Source organism: Salvelinus namaycush, chromosome 18, assembly GCF_016432855.1.
Source record: "Salvelinus namaycush isolate Seneca chromosome 18, SaNama_1.0, whole genome shotgun sequence".
In the NCBI taxonomy this organism is placed as follows: Eukaryota; Metazoa; Chordata; class Actinopteri; order Salmoniformes; family Salmonidae; genus Salvelinus; species Salvelinus namaycush.
Window position 1 is genome coordinate 14,023,800 of NC_052324.1, and position 25,745 is coordinate 14,049,544.

The window sequence follows — 25,745 nt, forward strand, 5'->3', positions numbered from 1 at the left end:
TCTGATTCACTTTGCCATTCCCCCTTTAAACGAGCCCCGCCCCGAAATCAGTCGATCAAATTCTGCAACACGCTCAACCTCGTCTGTCCAATCATAATCCACTGGGGGTGGTCTTAGGATGGTGGTCCGGGAGGCTGTTAGCCAATAAGATGTACTGCTCAGTGAACTAACGGTTCACGTCAACTATCGTTGGTTCTCCGAACAAGACATTATTCATGTTCATGTTGTAGTTATTTAAAGAGACATGATGAGGTGATATAGCGGAATTTCATTTTGAGAAGTAACAGTCGGTTACTCCTAAACATGTATGAAGGCAGTATCATGTATACATTCATTTAGCTAACTCCTCAATTCAGATGCACTGTTTTTTAAAATGTTTTATAGTTTCGCAATAGTATATGCCACCCTGCTAAGCAGTGGCAGTAGTAGGCCTAGGTTACACTCACTCAGTTTATAAAGTTAGCTAGCAGCAATCCTAGGGTGATATGTGAATGAGCATGCGATGCCAATTCATTCACAAGCTCCATTCAGCACATTCACGTTGTTAGCCTCACTACTTCATAATGTTACTTGCAGTTTCATATGAAAGTGAATTGGTATAAAATTGTCAGAAACTTAAGTTTACTTTCAAATCGTTGCTTGGTTGAACGTATCCAAATACAAATCATTAGCTAACTATGTAGAGAAAATCAACGGCAAACATCGAACGTGTTTTAGTTTGTGCCGTCTTATTATGGTGCGTTAAAGTAAAACCCTGACCTCAGCCACACGGAAAGCACGCTACATTTAACATCATATCCAGTCATTGATTTTAACACACCCACCAGAGACCAAAACGACGCCTTGTTCGAGTTAATTTGAATCTGCTAAGGAGGGAGTGGAGGTCTTCCGCCCGTCCTCTGCACTGCGAGCTGCTATTTCTCCCGCTGCCTCAGAACAACACAGTCGATTTCCGTTAGGCACCGACTGTATGGGCAGAATAACAGTATTTTTTGACAGCACTAAGTACCAGTATTTCTTATTATCGAAGACAGTTTGCGAGTAGATAGCTACATATCAACGAGACATTTTATATTCGTTTCAAGTGTTGTCTGTAGTGAGTATGAGGCAAAGTGAGAAGTAGCAGCTATCTTTGAGGAAAGAAAGTCAAAATAAAGATCAGAACCTACAGTCAGTATTATCGTTAGTGTTATAAGTAATTTCAAATTTGCCAAATTAGCTAGTTTGATAGCTGGCCAGCATCATGACTCGGAGATCATGTGCAATTTACGCTACTGGGATTCTCTGCGCCCATCTACTGATAGTGGGCATCGCATTGGTCGTGGCTCAAGTCTTCCAAACAATGATTTACAATCGGCTTAAAAAGGTGAGTTTTAACTTTTTCCCACTTCAAACATGCATTTTATAGTTTTTTTGTTGTCTGGTGGCTTTAACTTGTTAACGTCTGTTGTCTTTGCACGGAACAGCAGACGGTGAGTCACATTTCCCATCCCTTGTCGTTACTAGTTTTCAACCTGGACCCAGGAGTAGACGTAACATAGACTCCCATAAATGCAGGTTTACTAACATTATTTCGTGTGATATGTTATGAATTACAATTTGTATAATATGTTACGGATTGCAATTCGTACAATATGTTAGATTGCAATTCGTACATGTTGCGAATTTGCAAACATGTGTATGTTACAAATTCTAATTTGTTGTACTAATGTTAGCTAGGTGGCAAGGTGGTTAACTAGGTTAGGGTTTAGGAGTTAGGTTAAAGGGTTAGGGGATGGGTTAACTCCCATGCCAAGTAGTTGCAAAGTAGCTAAAAAGTAGTAAGTAGTAGCAAAGTTGTTCGTGATAAGATGCGAACACGCAACCTTTGGGTTGCTAGACATTGACGTTATACCTTCTGTTTTATGTAACCATACCAAATGTAACACAGCATACTAATTTCAGTGTCCCGGTTTACTATGTTACGTCTAGTCTGAGACCAGGCTGGAGCTTTAAATGTGATGTTTGCTAGCTAGCTACAGCATTGAGTTCACTCAATCCGCATCTCCAGTCATTTGCCCACCCAACATGGGTCAGTGCAACATACCATGCATTCCAAGGTCGCCAATTTGTGCTGCATTTTTTTACCACCAACCAGTGATGTTTTTTTGTGGTAGGACCGCAACATTGTATCATTCATAAATCCGCAACATTGATTCTAACCTCTTGAACAGCTCTGCATGTTAACTCAGTGTATTGTAGTAGCCTATGGATGGAATCTCTGGCAGATTTACAATGCGGGATATGCTCATGTCACAGTGCGTGGTGGTAAAACCATCACCATGGATGGGTGCTCTCAGAGCAAGCAACCTGCTTTATTCCATCAGTACAATAAACCCAATATAAATAATTTAAAAAAATCATACTCAGTCAAGTTATTATACACGATACAGATTATTTTAATTAGAACTGCTGCACCTTCAACTGCAGTGTATTCATCTTATTTACGTGTGTCTCACAATATAATTGATTTGGGATTTAAAGTTATATGAGCTTTCCAAGTGGTTTATTGGGTTTATCAGTCAGGGGTTGTAGTAGGGTAGGAATTTTGTCAGAGGAGGGTAGGCAGGTGTGTGCGTGCGCATGGGTGGGGGGAAGGGAGAGAGATCGTGAAGGATCGGAGTCCAGCTCCCTTTTGGAATACTTTGCATTTCATTCTTCCCCGTCTTTGCTGACAAGGTTGAATACCACACTATAAAAGAATCCCCCCCAAAAGTGTCCTAGAGATCTGAACAGGTTCAATTTATTTTCCTGAAACTGCGAACCTCAGCAGAAATGTCAAACTGACAGTGAGAGTATGCAGACACAAACAGCCCAAGGTTCCCTGCCACAGTTTAATTGCTGCTGTTAAATTCGCGTCTGGGTTTATTTTGGATATGGTAGTGTCATCCTAGACCTAGAATACATAACATCATGAAATGAAACAAACAAAAAATTAACAAATATCAGCCTACCGGTCGCTTTACGTTCAATAAAGTGCCGAATCTTATGTGGACATTGCCGGTGACTGAGAAGATAAATGATAAATAAAGAATTTATGTCCATCCGCAACTGTACCACTTCTAAAACTGATCTGATGTTTCATGTCATGGTGCACTTTTAGAACAACTTTCCAGTATCCTACCTAGAGGACTTCTGGTGAAAGGGCGTGGATGAGAGGAGTGTTACATTCATGTAAGGAATCTGACGGACTCCTTTGGCCTGGAGGCAGGATATTTTTTGGTCAGACAGCAGTCATCTGTAAGCTTTTTGTTTCAGCCCTGGCCTGATCTAGGTCTAGAGGACTGCTCTTCCAGGAAGAAACCCTCTGCCCCTCAAACTATATTTTGGAGGGTAGAGTAAAAAACCTTCACAACAAATTAATGGGTGACAAACCTGTTTACTTTAATTCAAACAGGTTTCTTTCATAATTCATAGATGGGAAAACCAGAGAAAATTATGGCACTGAATGTAATTTCTTATTATCTTGAACAGTTATCAAACCACAGTATATTTTGGCATACGTTTATTCATTTATTTTTGAGTGACCCTAACAGTTGTTATGCTTTCATGTCCTTACCACTCATCATGTGACCCACCCACCAGCTACATGCACATAGTGAGTTTGATTTATGATAAGATTGATAAACCACAACCCTCTGTCCCTGCTTGCTTGTGAGATCAAGGTTTTAAGCATTTCTAAGAGATAAATGATGTAGATGATGTCTGTGGAAGCCTTTAGGTGGCCTTCCTTTTTCAAGGTTGGTAAACACAGGAAATCTTCTAATCTAGACCTTGGTTTTAGTTCAAATGTTGTATACACAGAAACTGTCTCTTGATTTGTATCTGTTTGAAAGGTATTCAATTTAATGTAGAAAACAGAACAAACTTCACTGATTGCGAAATTTGGAAACTTGGTAGAACAATGCTGATGACTCTGAATCACGTGTTGGTGTTTCCCTCACTCTCTCATATCCTGTATGCAAACAGTGTTTGGCTTTAAACACATTCAGTCCAACACACAGCATTGGAATAGCTAGCTTACTTTGGCTTTACTTTTAAATTCACACCATTCAGGTGACTCATATGATCTTGTAAAATAAAAGGAAATGTCTTCAAAGTATCAAATAGGCTTTTTGTTGCTTGTTCCAAAATAACTCTGATATTTTTTCTTTAATGCGAAGCGATATTTGACTCTATAGCATTCATAATTTGCTGTACAGCATTGATTATTTAATTTGAGTTGATTCACATTCAAGGCTCTAAAGTGCGACCATGTTGGTTGCATATGCTCCCAGATGTTTTATTTTGTGAGTACCAGTGCGACCAGGGAAAAAATCCCCCAGATAATAATTTTTGTAATGATAAGCTTCACTGTGTAGTTGTTTCCGAGAGCCCTAGAGAAAAAAAAACGTGAGTGCAGATTTGTTCAGTCAAAAGCCTAGATTTTAAAGAATGCATTAGTGATTTTGTATTTCTTGTAACTTTCTGATGACATAATGGCATGGGAATGCCTCTGTCAACCACTTTGTGTAGCCAGTCAGCAATGCTGAAACAGTCATTTCTAAAGGCTTTCTCATAAAACATAACAAATGAAATGTTAATTTCAAAGTAGGCTTACCTTTTTGAATGATATGATATCATAAATATTTGTATCAATCGGGTCGTCTTTTGTTTTGCAAACTCTGCTATTGCGCATGCAGTACAGAAACACTGCCAGCCAAACACCAGTCTCTTGAGGTGTGCAATTGAAATTTAAAGGGAAACAATACCCTCCAAAATATGTTTTTTTTAATTGTCTTCCCTAGACCTCAAAAGGGATCTTCAAAACCACTCACGGGCATTTGTTTACACCTTGTTCAGTAATGTTACCTCATTGGCTAGCTTTTGTAGCTAACAACCTGGTTACTTTACCAGTATATCTGGACATTTGGGGGCACAGAAAGAAAGCAAAAGTGATAGTTTCTTTAGAAGATTAATGACAATACCAATGAATGAATGACTGAGCTCATGTCGTCACTAACTTTACCCTCTTAACGTCAAAGTGTAGAATTGTCAATGTAATGCATCTCAATAGGGTGCTCTTTTACACAGTGTAGAAACGTGATATTCCACAAATGACTTTAATTTCAATGACCTGTTTTTGTATCAACATTTTAGCTTTTTATAATAAACAAATGTCATTACAAAGTTAAATATTAGTTTCTAGAGCACAACGTTTGCTTAAAAAGTTGCTAATTTATATAGACCAAATATGCAGTGCATTCATGAAGTATTCAGACTCCTTGACCTTTTACACATTTTGTTACGTTACAGCCTTATACTAAAATGGGTTAAATCGTTTTCCCCCTCATCAGTCTACACACAATACCCCACAATGACTAAGCGAAAACCGATTTTAAGATTCTTTTGCAAATACTTATTTACGTATGTATTCAGACTCTTCGCTATGAGATTTGAAATTGAGCTTGGGTGCAACCTGTTTGCATGGATCATCTTTGAGATGTTTATACAACTTCATTGGAGTCCACCTGTGGTAAATTCAATTGATTGGACATGATTTAGAAAGGCACACACCTGTCTATATAAGGTCCCACAGTTGACAGTGCATGTCAGAGGAAAAACCAAGCCATGAGTTCGAAGGAATTGTCCGTAGAGCTCCGAGACAGGATTGTGTCAAGGCACAGATCTGGGGAAGGGTACCAAAAAAATTCTCCAGCATTGAAGGTCACCAGAACACAGTGGCCTCCATCATTCTTAAATGGAAGAAGTTTGGAACCACCAAGACTTCCTAGACCTGGCCGCCCGGCCAAACTGAGCAATCGGGGGGAGAAGAGCCTTGGTCAGGGAGGTGACCAAGAACCCGATGGTCCAGAGTTCCTCTGTGGAAATGGAAGGACAACCAGCTCTGCAGCACACCACCAATCAGGCATATATGGTACAGTGGCCATGCGGGAAACCACTCCTCAGTAAAAGGCACATGACAGCCCGCTTGGAGTTTGCCAAAAGGCACCCAAAGGACTCTCAGACCACGAGAAACAAGATTCTCTGGTCTGATGAAACCAAGATTGAACTCGTTGGTTTAAATCTCAAGCATCACTTCTGGGCAACAGGGCAACAGCTGAAAAATAGCGCACTTGGTAGTGTGTACCGGTGCGTGACCAGTCGGCAAAAGCCAACATCACCCACGACAGAGAACGGTTGATTGTCAAGGGCAATGAATTCCATTATCTTGGCATTAATGGATTTCGCCTTTGAGTTGTCTCGCTGAAATTTTCTTACTCTTTCAAATGATTGCTCGATTGGATGATCCACACAGCAGACATTGTGGGCTCGGTTAAGAATGCTGTGTTGCACGTGTAGCGCAACATTTTACGCGGCGTCATTACGTCATGTACCTACGTTATATAGGAATGCACGGTTGCTTTGACATCGGTTTTTAACATCGCCGTTAAACTAGACGTCGGGCCGATACCAATGTTGGCATTTTTAGCTAATATCAGCCGATTCCGATATGTTCACCGATATATCGTGCATCCCTCGTTGTGCTCCTAACTTTTTATTAGAACCCTGTTTACATGACTTGTGCTGGAAACTAGCCTATTTCACTGCCGCAATATGCCCGCTCGAAGTTATGATCATGTTTTAAAACTGACTGGAATCTAAGTGACGCAATAGGCTTCTGTTTTGCCCCTGAGGAGTAAGCCTCCCAGTTCAATGCTCTAGCTAGGGAGTTCTGACCTTTGGCCCAGTTGTATAGAGTGTTTCTCTCAGAATGTGTGTGTATGAGCCAAAATACTGTCCTATCATTTAAGACTCCATAGGGAGTATGCACCTCCATTGTTGGTTGCACTAAAGTCTTGACAGGAAACAAGAGTTTGTGCACCCCTGTTGGGCCGCACCTTAAAATAAACATCCTCTTTCAATCACCGAGCTTCGCTGAGCTTCTCTGAGACTTCAGCTGAGTGAGCTGTGTGAATGGTAAAGGCCTTTCTCAAGTACATCCTCGCTTTACTCAGAGGATAGAGAAAGCAATCAGGAACCCCTTACGTAAAGGATGGGGGAAGTGAGACATTTCTCACTTGAAGTTAGTAATACCGATTTCTCATATACGGTAGGCCCTATACTTACCAGTATTTTATGGATCAACAGACGGCTTAACAGTAATTTGCTCTTTAGATTTGACAACCATGTTTCAACACGCTTCATTCATTCAAAGTGTTGAATGTCACTGCGTCAGTTTTAATTACAGTTGAATTACCTTGTTGAAGCTACTGTCTTTTCTAGTCCAGGCATGATGGCTAACTTTAACCACTTTCCTGTATTCAGATGATGACTAATAGGACAGTGATGCTAGTCCATATTGTTTATTAAAACTGTCATGCTGCCACTATGGTTGGTGTTAATTTAGGCTTTTTGAAGATTGTCCTGAGCAAAATGCAAATATCTTTCTCATCCTGCTGAAGTCGACAGAGACTCCCCCTGGGCAGTTTTCACTCAGGTTTTCTGCTTGTACTGACAGTTATTCAGCTGTGAAGGACCTTTCCCCCTTACCCTGTTTTGGTGTGCTGGCATAGAGTGTACACTACATTAATTGCAGTGTGTGCTCTCTCCTGGCATAACCTGAAAAGGATTGTTGGTGGATGATGCTGCCGCAATCAAAAATGTAATTGCTTGAAATATCCTTAGTTTAGAAATGAATGAAATGGTTTTAAATAGCCTTTTAGGCTAAATAGCTTTCTATCTCTCCGGAATGTACTACCGTAAACAAATTATGCTTGGAGATATCACTGTTGTTTTGGTCTGTCCTCCATCATTAACTGTATTTTGCTCTCTTTTTTTTGTAGGAATTGACCTTGACTGAGGCGAGCCGAGTATTTGAGTCGTGGAAGAACCCGCCTCCTCCAGTCTACATGGAGTATTACTTCTTCAACGTGACCAACCCTGAAGTGTTCTTAGCAGGGGGCAAGGCAGCTGTCACCCAGATTGGACCTTACACTTACAGGTAGGTTGACAACACACTAACTGCTCTCCTTTCAAATGAGATGGCCTCAGTTCACAAAGGGCTTGAGATCAACACTCGTAATTCAGACGTCAGTGGAACTCCTATATCGATGCCAATGAAAGGTTTTTGATAATATTAGTGTTTCGTGTGTATATCTCAAGTTAAGATTCGGGCCACTATGTATTTGTTTTAGGATCTGTTTGTTTGATCATGGGAAGCTGGGGATGCAGGTCTTGGGAAAGTCATATGGACTGAATGTTAGTCCATGCTGCTGATCCTGCTCATGGACTTTTTTGACATGGGGGGGGGGATATTTGTTTGGAATGACAACCTTTCTACCCACACCTTTCCATAACAGGGAATACAGACCCAGGGAAAATGTAACTTTCCTCGAAAACGGAACCAAGGTGTATGCCCTGAACCCCAAAACCTTTGTCTTCGTCCCAGAGAAGTCCCGGGGTAATCCAGAGGTCGACATTCTGAGGACAGTCAACATCCCAGCTGTGGTGAGTTAGTGTGTGTGTCTCTCGGTCTCTGCTTGTTACCTCTACATACTTGTAGTCTTCACATATGCACTTTATCTTAGCTGACATGGGATATCCGCAATACAGTGTGTTGGGCTGCAGATGGACTAGCGGTTAGGAGCATTGGGTCAGTAACTGAAAGGTCGCTGGTTCGAATCCCAAGCCAACTTGGTAAAACAAATCTGCCGGTGTGCCATTGAGCAAGGCTCCGGGGACGCATTCAATAATGGCTGATCCCTGGCCATGACCCCACTCTCCGAGAGGGTCTTCAAGGGGGGAGTGGGATATGCAAAAAACACATTTTCAATTCACACGTGTATAATTCACACTTGTACGTATGTGAAATAGGACAAATGTAAGCACCCACCTAATCATTATTATAAACTATGGTGCAGCGCCTTTCTAAGAATACATAGAAACATGAGGGTGGGAATCATTCCACAACTGTTCTGTTTTGGTCAACTTTAACCTTTCAAGAGTTTCAATATAACAATGTACTGACATTCCTTTACTGCAGAAGTATCAAACTCATTCCACTGAGGGCGGAGTGCTTGCGGGTTTTCTCTCCTCCCCTGTACTTAATTGGTTAATTAAGGTCACTAATTAGAAAGGAACTCCCTCACCAGGATGTGTAGGGCTTAATTTAAAGGAAAAAACAAAAACCAGCAGACACTCGGCCCTCCATGAAATATGTTTGATAACCCTGCTTTACTGAATCATTCCAGTAGACTTTCCAAGCATTTTGCTAAACGCCGTATTATGACATCTTGGTGACTTGTTCCTATAAGCTTGTTACTTTATCACAGACACTTTTGTGGACTTAATGCAATTTCCAATGACAAGGACCAGACCAGATGGCAACAAAAGCTATGGACTTAGAAATGTTGCTGATGATTGTGTTGCATAGTGCCTATGATCTCTAACCCCCTCTCGCTCTCTGTTTTCTCCCTGGACAGGCGGTGATGAACGAGCTGAACTCCTACTCTTTCCTGCTGCGCACCTTCGTCTCCATGTGGATGAACTCCATCGGTGTGGAAATCTTCATGACCCGCACCGTTCACGAGGTGCTATGGGGCTTCAAGGACCCCCTGCTCTCCAAAATCCATGCCATGAAGCCAGAGGTGGACGAGATGTTTGGACTGATGTGGAAGGTAAGCACTGTTTTTATTCAGTAAAAACCTTGAAATACTGTAATAAGCCATATGCTCACTCAGATTATACGTCAGAGCTGGTCCTTGTTAATAGTCATTCACTAAAGTTATAGCCTTAGCTAATGGCCGGTCTTGAAATTGTGATTTTAATAGAAGTTGTGACATTGCTCGATAAAACCTTTAGTCATCGGACCAGGCGGAGGTTGGTAGTGATTGAGAGACGGGGATGAGGTATTGTGATGTCATCACATGATGAGAGTGAAAATGACAATATGCTGAGGAAGCTTGCTTAGTTCCTCTTTTTCTGGGAGACTCATGTCTGCTTTGGAGACTTGTGTCTGCTATTCTGCCTCACGCAATAAAAAGCAAACAGTCTGATTTAATAAACAAGTTCAGTGCATTATTTGGAAAATCCCAGAAAGAAGTAGACAGTGGGTAGAATTTTACCTGTACCTAAACTTTCAAATCTCAACTGTCAAAGCGTTTATCTGGAAGGGACTTTTTATTGTTCGTTTGGCACTCTTACGGAGTCTTAATGTTGCCCATTAGGGTTGGGCGCTATCCATATTTTCATACTGTCATATCGTTTCTGTACCATACCGGGGTATTACTGGAAGTGCACACAAAACAATTTAGGCAATGGGGATCTTGATCCAGGACGGGATTGAATGCCTCTGCTGTAACCAAGAAGCTTGATCTTGACATCTAGCCACTTAGCTAGCAAGTTAGCAAACCAAATGCAAAACTGGAGCCCTGAGCTGGATATATTTTATTTGACACATCTTAGATTTCTTATAGTTATAATTCTAGTTATAAGCAGTGGCGTAGCACACAACCCCCCCGCTCCCGTTTTTTAAAATGGTATTGAAAAGCATATTTAGAAATACCCCAGTATACAGTATAAACGGTATATCGCCCAAACCTACTCCCTATAAAACTGTATTATGAGAAAGAGAAAACTGAACTGGATAGGCAGGCTACAGTAATACAGTGGCATTTTTATTTGAGCCTCTAGAGCACAATATTCCCCGTCAGTACATTTCCAACAACGACAACCAGCCACTTTAAACACAGAAATGACTTCTCAATTCACTTAACGTCAATAAAGGAAGATGTTCTAAATTTAACTCTGCTTATTAAAGCTTGTTTGTCTGTTTCTAATTCTGTACCTGTCCGCTGTTCCCTTGTTTGTTGGATGTATTTGTTTTGATATGTCACTCTCACTGAACTATTGTTGCTCTCTCTGTCCTCCCAGAAAAATGGAACTGACGAAGGAGAGTTTGTGTTCCTGACTGGCGAACGGGACTACATGGAATATGGCAGAATAGACACATGGAACGGGCTGACGTAGGGACCCTTTTCCTCTGTTTTTCTACCGTCATGTTGTTGTGATTAATGGATAACAAGAAAGTTTCTCATGTCATCATTTTGCTTTTTGGTCCTTGCCCCGGCCATTGGGTTTACTCATTGAACGGGGATGACTTGGTATCTGTCCAATTCAAGTATTCAAAGTCCAAGGTTATTCCCAGTTGCTCCCTGTCATGACAGAGCAGATTGCAAAATGTTATGTTTAATGGCTTCCAGGCAGTTTAAATGGAATCAATATTTGGTTCCGTTATGTTAGAATAACCTTATGTAGACGAATGCGTCCTCTTGATGTCTAACATTTCCCCTACCTTTCCCCTATCAACAGTGAAATGTCGTGGTGGTCCTCTAACCAGAGCAACATGATAAACGGCACGGATGGCAGTGTGTTCCACCCTCTGTTGTCCAGGAAAGAGCTGTTGTACATCTTCGCTGCTGACCTCTGCAGGTACGTCACAGTCATATCTCCAAATCTTGTATTATCGGTAGTCTATGATTTGTTTACAGTCAAAGTAGCAAGTACAAAGCGGGGCAGTGGTTTAGGTGACAGCCAGGAATTCTTGGAAAACAACGGACTCTTATCCCTATCAGACTGATAAACCGCGACCTCACACTCTTCTCTGGAAATGACATGTAGAACTGAATGAAGAGTTTCAAAATCCTGCCATAATTTCGATATGAGAAAGTCCTACTACACGTCGTGTCCCCATATCCTTATTCCCACTTCTCCCTGTGTTCTAGGTCTATCCATCTGGGTTATGTTGAGGACGTGGAGGTGAAGGGCATCCCAGCCTACCGCTTCGCCCCTCCACGAGATGTCCTGCAGAGTCCTAAGGAGAACCCTACCAACGCCGGCTTCTGTGTGCCAGCTGGGGACTGCCTTGGCACCGGGGTGCTTAAAGTCAGTGTTTGCCGAGAAGGTACGTGACGGTTCGTCACCCTGTTGCAACCCTGGTTTGCATAACAAAGCATGCGCCCCACTTACCCACTGTTTGATTTGACTAACAACATAACCTATTGTTTAGATAACCCTAGTCAGTCCAGTTCTAGCTGCGCTTCCAGCTGCAGTAAACATCAGAAATTCCCATGTTTGACTATCCAGATTTTACAATGGTGTAGATGGTGAATGATTAACTCTGGGTGAGGGCTATAAAACACTTGAATTGCCTGCATAGCTGTGGACTTGAGGGCTAGGATAAGGCTTATCTCTAAATGGTTTCCTCTCGTAAAACAATCCATGTACAAACGCATGGCATATAAATGCACTACTGTAACCCTTCATTCTCGTGGGGGGAGTAGATGTATTTTTAAGTCCTGTACTGTATGTGTGTTAAGAAACATGCGTTTTCACGGTGTGGTGCAGCAGAGAAAGTTCAACAGTCTGGATGCTGTTATGGCTGTCCGGTATGGGCTGCCTTTCCAATGGCAAGGAGGAACTCTACACACATTTTTGCTATCTGTTCCGCTGTCTCTGTGCGTGGGTTATAATACCAGATAGCACACATTAGAAATCTCTCACATCTGTCCATGATATTTCCTTTTTTTAGACCATCAATATTCAAACATTTGACTTTGTTTTGCTTAATCCTCCCTGATGGCAGTCCAGGATAAGGATATAGGTTAGTTGATCATATTGGTTGCTTGTGTTTTATTTTTGTCTCTTTAAGGTCCAATGCAGCCATTTCTCAATATCAAATCATTTCTGGGTAACAATTAAGTACCTAACTGTGATTTGTTTTAAATTAAAATGGTAAAAAAAGAAACACATAGCTTCTTGGAAAAGAGCAATTTCTCGAGCAAGAATTTTGCTAGGACCGTCTGGTAGTGGTCTGAGTGGGGAGAAGAAAAAAAGTGCTGTTATTGGTAGAGAGGTTTGGAACTCTCTTTCTTATTGGTCTGTTAACAAATTTAGCAACTGGTGATGTCACCAGGCAACTCCATCCAACAAAAACAGGCTGAAATTTCAGGTGCTCTTTTCAAACAGCTCTTACACTAAAGGGCATTATCATAATTTTCACAATTTCATAGTATTATTCCAACCTCAGAGTGGAGATGTATATAAAACACAGAAAATGTTTGACTGCACTGGGCCTTTAAATCATGTTTCACCCCCATCTCCTTCCTCTTGTCCATAGGTGCCCCTATCGTGGTGTCATTTCCTCACTTCTATCAGGCCGATGCCATGTACATTAATGCTGTTGAAGGACTGAGCCCCAACAAGGAGGAGCATGAGACCTACCTTGATCTTAATCCGGTATGAACAAACATTTTATCTAACATGTATGCATGTATGTATGTGTACGTACGTACGTACATGTATGTCATAAGGCCAATATGTGGGATTTGTTATGGACCCTGAACTCGGTGGCCAGTTTATTAGGTACACCATCTAGTATCAGGTCGGACCCCTCTTTAGCCATGAAGGGATGCACCTGGTCAGCAACAATGTTCAGATGCACTGTGGCGTTCAAACTTTGCTCAATTGGTATCAAGGGACCGAACATGTGCCAGGAAAACACTCCCCACACCAACTCCAGCAGCCTGTACCGTTGACACTAGGCAGGATGGGGCCATGGACGCACGCAGCTTACGCCAAATCTGACTCTGCCATCAACATAACACAACAGGAACTGGGATTTGTGTTCCTGTTTGACCGGCCTGTTAGTTTACACGATTCTTGCCATTCTCCTTCGACCTCGCTCATCAACAAGCTGTTTTCGCTAGAGGTCGACCGATTAATCAGAATGGCCGATTTCAAGTTTTCATAACAATCGGAAATCTGTATTTTTGGACACCGATTTGGTGTCGGGCAGAACGACAGTTTTTTACCTTGTCAGCTCGGGGGATTCAATCTTGCAACCTTACAGTTAACTAGTCCAACTCTTTAATCACCTGATTACACGAGGAGCCTGCCCGTTACGCGAATGCAGAAAGCCAAGGTAAGTTGCTAGCTAGCATTAAACTTATCTTATAAAAAACAATCAATCAATCATAATCACTAGTTAACTACACATGGTTGATGATATTACTAGTTTATCTAGCGTGTCCTGCGTGGCATATAATCGATGCGGTGCGTATTGTTGCTCCAATGTGTACCTAACCATAAACATCAAGCCTTTCTTCAAATCAATACACAGAAGTATATATTTTTTAACCTGCTTGGGCCGCCTAATTTGCCAGAATTTTACGTAATTATGACATAACATTGAAGGTTGTGCAATGTAACAGGAATATTTAGACTTATGGATGCCACCCGTTAGATAAAATACGGAACGGTTCCGTACTTCACTGAAAGAAAAAACGTCTTGTTTTCGAGATGATAGTTTCCGGATTCGACCATATTAATGACCCAAGGCTCGTATTTCTGTGTGTTATTATGTTATAATTAAGTCTATGATTTGATAGATCAGTCTGACTGAGCGATAGTAGGCACCAGCAGGCTCGTAAGCATTCATTTGAACAGCACTTTCGTGCGTTTTGCCAGCAGCTCTGCTGTTTATGACTTCAAGCCTATCAACTCCCGAGATGAGGCTGGTGTAACCGATGTGAAATGGCTAGCTAGGTAGCGGGGTGCGCGCTAATAGCGTTTCAAACGTCACTCGCTCTGAGACTTGGAGTAGTTGTTCCCCTTGCTCTGCAAGGGCTGCGGCTTTTGTGGAGCGATGGGTAACTCTGCTTCGAGGGTGGCTGTTGTCGTTGTGTTCCTGGTTCGAGCCCAGGTAGGAGCGAGGAGAGGGACGGAAGCTATACTGTTACACAGGCAATACTAAAGTGCCTATAAGAACATCCAATAGTCAAAGGTTAATGAAATACAAATGGTATAGAGAGAAATAGTCCTATAATTCCTATAATAACTATAACCTAAAACTTCTTACCCGGGATTATTGAAGACTCATGTTAAAAGGAACCACCAGCTTTCATATGTTCTCATGTTCTGAGCAAGGAACTTAAACGTTAGCTTTCTTACATGCAATATGTGTCACTTTCTTCTCCAACACTTTGTTTTTGCATTATTTAAACCAAATTGAACATGTTTCATTATTTATTTGAGGCTAAATTGATTTTATTGATGTATTATATTAAGTTAAAATAAGTGTTCATTCAGTATTGTTGTAATTGTCATTATTACAAATAAAAATAAAAAATCGTCTGATTAATCGGTATCGGCTTTTTTTGGTCCTCCAATAACCGGTATCGGCGTTGAAAAATCATAATCGGTCGACCTCTAGTTTTCGCACACAGCACTGCTGCTGACTGGATGTGTTTTGCTTGTTTCACCATTCTCTGTAAACCCTAGACACTGTCGTGTGTGAAAATCCCCAGAGGCCGTCCGTTTCTGAGATACTGGAATTGGCGCACCTGGCACCGACGATCATACCACGCTCAAAGTCGCTTAGGTTACTCGTTTTGCCCATTCTAACGTTCAATCGAAACAGTAACTGAATGCCTGTTTGCCTGCTTTATATAGCAAACCACGGCCGTATGACTCACTGTGTAGGAGCGAACCATTTTCATGAACGGGGTGGTGTACCTAATAAACTGCCCACTGAGTGTATACTGTTTACATAGTCTCAATCTGATTATAAATAGACCGTATTTAATAGCTTTGTGACATTTTGTATTTGTGTGTTTTATGAAGTACCAGTGGATTATTAAAATTAGCTGTCTCCATATCGGAAAGGACAAGATTTAACTGCATTTTTAAAAATATTTTATTTTATTTTGTATTTCTAGACCACTGGGGTCCCCATCCGTGCCTGCAAGAGAGCCCAGCTCAATATAATTTTGAACAGAGTTCCAGGCTTTCCGTAAGTAAAGACCAGAACAGTTTTACACACTTTGAAGCCTGATCTTTTCAAACTCAATTCGTATGAAGGATGAGAAGGCCCCTTGTTGAACCTTGAGTCCTCATTACATTTTCTCTTCCTCAGCAAAACCAAACATCTAAACGTTACAATTTTCCCTATCATGTTTGTCAATGAGGTAAGACATATCTCCTCCCTCCCTCTCTCCATTATTTTGTGAAATTCAGTCAGCCTCACGTGCAGCCTAGAAATGTCAAATGAAGTTTCTAAATTTTGCCAGAGAAAATCCTTTATTACTGGTATATTATTAAGACTAGTTAATAACTGGTTTACAGTTAAATAACACCAGTTAATGAAATAGTAAAGAGGGGTTGATAACCTTAGTGACCTCCCCCAGACGGCCACTATCGACGATGACTCTGCTACCCAGATGAGGACCCTGCTGCTCATCGTGACCCTGGTGTCCAACTTCCCTCTGCTCATTGTGGGCATGGGCGTCATCCTGCTCGTAGTCTTCGTCCTCCTGGTCTGCAGGTCTCGCCAGAAGAAGGTAAGACCTCCCCTCTACCCCTGCACTTACTCCCAGGACACCCCAAACAAGAATATTCATTAGCTTCTCTGAAATATAGTGTAAATTGTACATTTAATTTACAATTGGGCACTTCACTCACAATGTCAGTTGTGGTGAAGGATTTCATAAGTGGTTATTAGTCTATAGTGGTGCAATGTCACAACAAAGGTTTTATGTTAGCTTTGACTGTATTCAATGTTTATCTGTTTATAGACCATTTATACTTCTATATTAACATCACTGGTCTGGTGACTGAGGGTAACCTCCAACTACTTACATGATAAAACTCACATGGTCATCAAGTCCTACCTCCTGTAATGTCTGTATGAAATGTTATTCCGGCTGGCCTTTCTAACAATTGAAACCACTGAGGTCAGAACAGGAAGTATATATCTGAATTGAGCAATTCCTCGTTGGCAGACAGTCTACAGTGACGTACAGGCACTGAACTCTAGTAATCCTGTAGGTTAGCCAGTGTACTTTCAACACTTATCTGTATTTGTCTTGGTTAGTTGTTCTGACCCCTTGTGCATGACCCCATTCCCCACCCATCAGTCATAACTCAGTTAGATAAGAGTTAGCTTAGTATCTTCCCCACATGGTTCAACAAAACAGATATAGGCCTGCCGGCATGTTCATGTTGAGAAACAAAGTAGGAGTTCACATCACAGACAGAGAATTGGTATTTTAAAGTGTTCAGATAAAGCCTGTTTTATCAAATACAGCTATTGTAAAGAACTGTATAGTTAACATATTATGATAAAGCATTTCTGTACCCCCCCCCCTTTTTTCCTTTCTGTTTTAGAATGAAGTAAAACGTATTGATTTTACTGAAGCTTTTCATTCTTTTACTGTAAGTCTTCATTTTGCTTCGTTTGCTATTTTCTTTGAGCTGTTAGCAATTCTTGCTTGTTGCTTATAATTTTCAATTATCTTTAGGGATTATATATACACGGCCAAAAGTATGTGGACACCTGCTCGTCAAACATCTCATTACAAAATCATGGGCATTAATATGGAGTTGGTCCCCCCCTTTGCTGCCATAAAACAGCCTCCATTCTTCTGGGAGGTCTTTCCACTAGATGTTGGAACATTGCTGTGGACACTTGCTTCCATTCAGCCACGAGAGCATTAGTGAGGTCGGGCACTGATTTTGGGTGATTAGGCCTGGCTCACAGTCGGCGTTCCAATTCATCCCAAAGGTGTTCAATGGGGTTGAGGTCAGGGCTCTGCAGGCCAGTCAAGTTATTCCACACCGATCTCGACAAACCATTTCTGTATGGACCTCGCTTTGTTCACGGTGGCAATGTCATGCTGAAACAGGAAAGGGCCTTCCCCAAACTGTTACCACAAAGTTGGAAGCACAGAATTGTCTAGAATGTCATTGTAGCATCAAGATTTCCCTTCACTGGAACTAAGGGGCCTAGCCCGAACCCTGAAAAACAGCCCCAGACCATTATTCCTCCTCCATCAAACTTTACAGTTGGCACTATGCAATGGGGCAGCTAGTGTTTTCCTGGCATCTGCCGAACCCAGATTCGTCCGTTGGACGGCCAGATGGTGAAGCGTGATTCCATCACTCCAGAGAACGTGTTTCCTCTGCTCCAGAGTCCAATGGCGGCGAGCTTTACACCTCTCCAGCCGACGCTTGGCATTGCTCATGGTGGTCTTAGGCTTGTGTGCGGCTGCTCGGCCATGGAAACTAATTTCATGAAGCTCCCGACTAACAGTTATTGTGCTGATGTTGCTTCCAGAGGCAGTTTGAAACTCTGTAGTGAGTGTTGCAATCGAGGACAGACTATTTTTGTGCGCTACGTTTCCACTTCACAATAACAGCACTTACAGTTGACCGGGGCAGCTCTAGCAGGGCAGAAATTTGACGAACTGACTTGTTGGAAAGGTGGCATCCTATGACGGTGCCACATTGAAAGTCACTGAGCTCTTCAGTTAGCCCATTCTAGTGCTAATGTTTGCCTATGGAGGTTTGCATGGCTGTGTGCTCAATTTTATACACCTGTCAGCAACGGTTGTGGCTGACTTAACTGAATCCACAAATTTGAGGGGGTGTCCACATACTTGTGTGTATATATTTATGTGTATGTACTGAACAAAAATATAAACGCAACATGTAAAGTGTTGGTCCCATTTTTCATGAGCTGAAAAAAATATCCCAGAAATGTTTTTTTTTTTTTTTGCATTTATATTTTTGTTAAGTATATATGCATACACTGAACAAAAATATAAATGCAACATGCAACAATTTCAAAGATTTTACTTTCTACTTTTAATTTCAAAAAGTTACAGTTCATATAAGGAAATCAGTCAATTGAAATAAATTCATAAGTCCCTAATATGGATTTCACATGATTGGGAATACAGATGCATCTGTTGATCAGAGTACTTAAAAAATAATAAAAGTTAGGGGCGTGGATCAGAAAACCAGTCAGTGTCTGGTGTGACCACCATTTTGTTTCATGCAGCGCGACACATCTCCTTCGCATAGAGTTGCTCAGGCTGTTAATTGAGGCCTGTGGAATGTTGTCCCACTCCTCTTCAATGGCTGTGCCAAGTTGACATGTATGGTGGCCATGGAAGGACTGTGACCGATTTAGTTTCCAGGAATTGTGTACAGATCCTTGCGACATGGGGCCGTGCATTATCATGCTGAAACATGAGGTGATGGAGGCGGCTGAATGGCACCACAATGGGCCTCAGGATCTCATCATGGTATCGCTGTGCATTCAAATTGCCATCGATTACATGCAGTTGTGTTCGTTGTCCATAGCTTATGCTTGCCTGTACCATAACCCCACTATGGGCCACTCTGTTCACAACGTTGACATCAGCAAACCGCTCACCCACACAACGTCATACACATGGTCTGCGCTTGTGAGGCTGGTTGGACATACTGCCAAATTCTCTGAAATGACGGAGGTGGTTTATGATAGAAAAATGTACATTCATTTCTCTGGCAACAGCTCTGGTGGACATTCCTGCAGTCAGCATGCCAATTGCACGCTCCCTCAAAACTTCAGACATCTGTGGCATTGTGTAGCATGACAAAACTGCACATTTTAGAGCTGCCTTTTATTGTCCCCAGCACAAGCTGCACCTGTGTAATGATGATGCTGTTTAATCAGCTTCTTGATATGCCACACCTGTCAGGTGGATGGATTATCTTGGCAAAGGAGAAATGCTCACTAACAGGGATGTAAACAAATTTGAGCACAAAATTTGAGAGAAGTAAGCTTTTAGTGCGTATGGAACATTTCTGGGATATTTTATTTCAGCTCATGAAACATGGGACCAACACTTTACATGTTGCATTTATATTTTGGTTCAGTGTACATCTATCTCATTCCTGCTTCATATTATATTTGTTCTTTAAGTTGAAAAGTATTTTGGATTTGGTGGTTTTGTACAGTGACATTAATTCATTATATAGCCACAATTAGTTTATTCTATAACATTGCATTAAACATTTAATTAACATGTGTACAATATTTCAAATTTAGTTATAAGTATATAGCTGGTTGTTGTTTTCATGATGGGATTCTTTTGACCTTTACAAAATGTTTTTCCCTCTTCAGACGGCAAAAGACGAAACTGCCTACACTCAAGTCAGCGACAAACCAGAGGTTGAACCATCAGAAAACAACCACACCAACCAGCCAATGAGGAACGGCTCCTACATCGCCATGTCTCCTGTGGAGGCTCAGAAGTGTTGATGGAGGCTGCAGTGTGCGGAGGGAAGGGGCAGGCGGAGCAGCCTGGGCGTGGTATTATAACCAAGGCAGGGTTTTGCAGTGCGGACAGGGGTTTTCACTTTTGGGGACTGTCCTACTCTCCTGCTGAGCATGGCCTTTCTTCCTGCCATAGTGCAAAACAACATCTCCGGTCTACTACTAATGTCACTTGTCTTTTTTCTGTCGAGCTCACCGCTGGGTTCATGACGAAAACACTAGTTATCTCAGCCAGGACAATAGGTTTTGTGAGTATTTTCTGCACTTTGAAGTAGAATATTAGTCAATGATTAACAACCACTGAGCAACCACTATCAGCCTTCCAACAGGGCTCAAAGAGCACTGACTGACTGTAGTATTTACCTGAACAATGAAGACCAGAAGGTCCTTTAACATTTCTTTGTAACGGTGTTTGTGAGGTTACCTCCAAAACAAGCCAACAGTTTAAAACCTTTGCTCCTTAAGTTAAATAGTATGACTAGTAGTATTCCCTCCATCCCTGTAACTGAGTTTTCAGCAACTCAGAATGTGGGTTTGCTAACAAAACTGTACTTACCATATCCTTTGGGACTGAGCCAAACTATTCATATTATGTTGAGCATTTTCCTGAGAAATCAGTCAGTTCACATACCCAAGTTGTCATCAGAATTTGTGACTGTGTGTGCATGTCTTACACTGTAGTGTCCTGTTTTGATGACTATGGGTTACTTTTTCTTGATGCAGGCACTGTGTAGTATGACAACTGAGAGATTTTGCTTTTTTTTTTGTTTACATATTGGAATTTTTTGAAACATTTTGAAGACATGGCAAAGTCCTCAGAAGATAAGGCATTAGTAGATAGCTGCTTTTCCCATTATGTGGTGTTAGGGGATTGTACCAATCGCCGAAGTAGATATACCATAAACTTTCATCTAATATTCCAAATGGAAGAAAAACCGACATTACAAGGGAGACTTGAACCTACTTTCTGCCTTACAATTGTTCAGTGTGTTGATTCTTCATGTGGATACGGTAAAAAGCTGGATATCTTAGTTGTACATACGTAATGGGGAAATTATAGGCTACCTCTGACCTAATCCAGCAAGTAGTCAAAGGTGTGCCTAAAACACTTTTTCATTTTAACAACAGTGTCGACCCACATTGTGTGTCTGCACTGATACTTAGAATAAGCACAATTTGGATTGCTAATACAGTCCTCCTAAGGTAACAGGTCTTCACATAGACTGTACCCTGCTAGAAGCATATTATACGTATTATATTTACCATTTTGTTTTTTAACACTGCGTTGTTGGGAAAGGGCTCGTAAGTAGGAGTTTCACTATAATACAATATTTGTTGTATTATGCGCCAAATGGGCTTGTATACGATTTGATTTGAAGACGATGGGTGCCCTGTAAAGAGAACATTTTTAAATTCTAGAATTAACAGTCAGGCCCTGCTTCTGCTGTGCATGTTATGTCGAACATAGTCAACTGGCTAGCCAAGGAGCTTCAGGTATTCAGACAAACATGACACTTGAATCACTATTTGTCTTACTGTATGTTTTGATGTGTTGTGTTTTTTGTTGCTGTCGTTGGTCTCTGTGTCGTGTCAAGGCTTTTGGCAGTCGCTTCTGGAAAAAATATACTAAGTCCATAATACGGTCAACTTCAAAATGTGATTCCTGCACTTTCCAAAAAAAGAACTTGCCCTGTATTTTTTGGGGTTATGTAAAATGCAATGGTCCTTCTGTGTATTTCAGTGGTTTGACCCAGGGTTGTTTTTCATTGGTTCCTGAGGTGTAATTCTAGATGGACACTTTGCCTTTGTTACTTGCTTTTCGGCAGATAGAATTAATTCTTTCTTTATCTATTATTGCTGCAATTAATTACCATAACCTATGGGCTTGTATTTTTCAGTGGAGAAACCATCCATGCTCATATTCTGTTTAGGGTTGTTCCAACAGAAACTGGTATCAACTCTTCTGAATTGTTAAGTCTGGTCTGTGAACTCCTTAAATGTTTAAGAATATTTGAGCATAGGATACAATGCCCAAAGCTTGCTGTCATTTACTGGAATTAGCAGATAACTATAGATAGCAAAATTGTAACATCAATTATCATGGTTTTTAACCCCACTTCGGTTAACTGATGAGGACTTGATCTCAGTTGTCATTGTGGCAGACCTTAAAGTGGCTGAAGAATTGTCCATATTGAGAATGTTTCTGTGGGTGATGATGGTTTGGGTTGTTAAAACGGGAAACTATTTCTGGAGGTCTAGATGGATACTCTAGTAAACAAATGAAGGTATTAGTTTGTTTAGTATTATGAAGTATTAGTTTGTTTGGTTGTGCCAGTAAGAACGTCTGTCAGACATGGCTTTGGGGATGTACTATGATAAACTGGTCCTGATTTTATATATCATGATTATATATCAAGAACCAATTCACAATAGGCCTTCTTTTCAGTTTGAAACCTACTGTACTTGCAGGCAATTATTGCATTGTGCAAGTATGGCTGTATCATCACAGTATATCATACTATCCTTTTTTGACTTGAACATATAAGACCTCAAACCAGAGCCATGTGTGTGTTGTATGCTTAACAGTGCGCATGCGCGCACACACACACACACACACACACACACACACACACACACACACACCTGAGACACTGTCTGACTGACTAGTCCCATTCACCTTTGTACCCAATCATTCATGTCCATTCGCTCCTCTGTGCGTGACCAAAGATAACCTACATGGATCTGTTCTAGCTTGTGTCTACTCTCCTCCGAGATAACGGTTGTGCCACCGCCTACCTAATAGTAATTGCCCCATATACCTTTTCAACTGCACTATTTTAGACCAGGGCCCAAAGGGCTCTGGTCAAAAGCACTGCACGGTTTAGGGAATAGGGTGCCATTTCAGATGCAAGCCATTTAAAACAGTGCCAGGATCCAATTGCAGTGTATTTACAACAGTGTTTGAGTTGTCTTTTCCCAACAAGACAAAAAAAAAAAGGTTTTTAGAATTCCATAACTATTGTTATAATCAAGAGACTGGGGCGATATGTATTGCTTGTTATGCACAAATGCCGCTCTAATGTGCGGGAGAAAAAAATACGTTTTATGTATTGACACAACAATATAATGTTATGTAAAAAATACATTTTATTAAATGTTTTTTTAATCTGACACAATTTATGTATCCATATGTTCAATGTTGTCTTTGTTTTTCTGAATTTGTATGTTTTTTTTTTGTGGTTCCGTTTTCATTTCCTTTATTTTTTTTCTGTTTAGTAATATTCAACTGGGGGACATCGAGCACATTTCAGTTGATCATTGAATTTTTATGTCTCACAAATGTTCTTAGAGAGAATTCCTAGATGGTCGTGTGTGTGGGATGATAAGCTTATGTAGACATTTTTGTACAGCCAATGTACTGTTTTGTCAAACGGGAGTGATTTAATTGGAAGGCTGATAATGTGTATGCATGTGGAGGGAGATTGCCTTAGTGCCTGGATGTGTACAAGCAGATTGCCTTAGTGCCTGGATGGGTACAAGGGTCGTGTACAAGCAATCTAACCCATAGATGAATGAAGCCCTCCTTCATGGAAAAATAACGGTAATGCCATACCATCCTTTATTTCCTTAATTTGCTTTCAAGTAACCAATTTAGTTAAGCAGTGTAGCAACTGTATTTTTTTTCACATTTCATTTTGTGTACGTTTCTAAAGGTCTCAGTCACCATCTAACAGACATTTTAATGTTACTTCTGAGTTAAATGTTTTTTTGCTGCTGAAAATGACAATCGTCTCATGTTGGGTGAAAAACGATTTCACATGTAATATACATTAGTTTTAGTTTTGATAATTTACACTGCACAAATGTTTATACAATGCTTTTGTAAACATTTTTAGTGTATTTGCCAAAAAAATAAAGTAGCAAAGAATACAGTTGATGGCTGTGTTTTGCTTTTAACACGATACCAACATTACCATTAAATACTGTTTTTACTTTTAATTAAGACTGTACAGTCATGGCCAAAAGTTTTGAGAATGACACAAATATTAATTTCCACAAAGTTTGCTGCTTCAGTGTCTTTAGATATTTTTGTCAGATGTTACTATGGCATACTGAAGTATAATCACAAGCATTTCATAAGTGTCAAAGGCTTTTATTGACAATTACATGAAGTTGATGCAAAGAGTCAATATTTACAGTGTTGACCCTTTTTCAAGACCTCTGCAATCCGCCCTGGCATGCTGTCAATTAACTTCTGGGCCACATCCTGACTGATGGCAGCCCATTCTTGCATAATCAATGCTTGGAGTTGGTCAGAATTTGTGGGGTTTTGGTTGTCCATCCGCCTCTTAAGGATTGACCACAAGTTCTCAATGGGATTAAGGTCTGGGGAGTTTCCTGGCCATGGACCCAAAATATCGATGTTTTGTTCCCCGTTCCACTTAGTTATCACTTTTTCCTTATGGCAAGGTGCTCCATCATGCTGGAAAAGGCATTGTTCGTCACCAAACTGTTCCTGGATGGTTGGGAGAAGTTGCTCTCGGAGGATGTGTTGGTACCATTTTTTTTATTCATGGCTGTGTTCTTAGGCAAAATTGTGAGTGAGCCCACACCCTTGGCTGAGAAGCAACCCCACATATGAATGGTCTCACGATGCTTTACTGTTGGCATGACACAGGACTGATGGTAGCGCTCACCTTGTCTTCTCCGGACAAGCTTTTTTCCGGATGCCCCAAACAATCGGAAAGGGGATTCATCAGAGAAAATGACTTTACCCCAGTCCTCAGCAGTCCAATCCCTGTACCTTTTGTAGAATATTATTCTGTCCCTGATGTTTTTCCTGGAGAGAAGTGGCTTCTTTGCTGCCCTTCTTGACACCAGGCCATCCTCCAAAAGTCTTTGCCTCACTGTGCGTGCAGATGCACTCACACCTGCCTGCTGCCATTCCTGAGCAAGCTCTGTACTGGTGGTGCCCCAATCCCGCAGCTGAATCAACTTTAGGAGACGGTCCTGGCACTTGCTGGACTTTCTTGGGTGCCCTGAAGCCTTCTTCACAACAATTGAACCGCTCTCCTTGAAGTTCTTGATCCGATAAATGGTTGATTTAGGTGCAATCTTACTGGCAGCAATATCCTTGCCTGTGAAGCCCTTTCTGTGCAAAGCAATGATGACGGCATGTGTTTCCTTGCAGGTAACCATGGTTGACAGAGGAAGAACAATGATTCCAAACACCACCCTCCTTTTGAAGTTTCCAGTCTGTTATTCTAACTCAATCAGCATGACAGAGTGATCTCCAGCCTTGTCCTTGTCAAAACTCACACCTGTGTTAACGAGAGAATCACTGACATGATGTCAGCTGGTCTTTTTGTGGCAGGGCTGAAATGCAGTGGAAATGTTTTTGGAGGATTCAGTTCATCTGCATGGCAAAGAGGAACTTTGCAATTCATCTGATCACTCTTCATAACATTCTGGTCTGGAGTATATGCAAATTGCCATGATACAAACTGAGGCAGCAGACTTTGTGAAAATGTATATTTGTGTCAATCTCAAAACTTTTGGCCAC

The 25,745-nt window shown here is 41.1% G+C and overlaps 1 protein-coding gene across 2 annotated transcripts; it reads left to right on the plus strand.

Annotated features, from left to right (window-relative positions):
• The first annotated feature begins 607 nt into the window (after nucleotides 1-607).
• On the plus strand, nucleotides 608-24,117 carry LOC120063107 (lysosome membrane protein 2-like). 2 transcript variants are annotated; one of them, XM_039013276.1, is made up of 13 exons: nucleotides 610-1,366; nucleotides 7,866-8,023; nucleotides 8,382-8,529; nucleotides 9,504-9,698; nucleotides 10,954-11,045; nucleotides 11,392-11,511; nucleotides 11,805-11,983; nucleotides 13,199-13,317; nucleotides 15,798-15,871; nucleotides 15,995-16,046; nucleotides 16,266-16,418; nucleotides 17,245-17,292; nucleotides 20,030-24,117. In XM_039013276.1, exons 1-13 carry the CDS (start codon nucleotides 1,244-1,246, stop codon nucleotides 20,165-20,167), a joined length of 1,599 nt encoding a protein of 532 aa, XP_038869204.1. In that variant the 5' UTR covers nucleotides 610-1,243; the 3' UTR covers nucleotides 20,168-24,117. The 2 variants fall into 2 exon arrangements, with proteins under 2 accessions (XP_038869205.1, XP_038869204.1); XM_039013277.1 differs by lacking the exon at nucleotides 17,245-17,292 and having other exon boundaries at nucleotides 608-1,366.
• The last annotated feature ends 1,628 nt before the right edge of the window (nucleotides 24,118-25,745 follow it).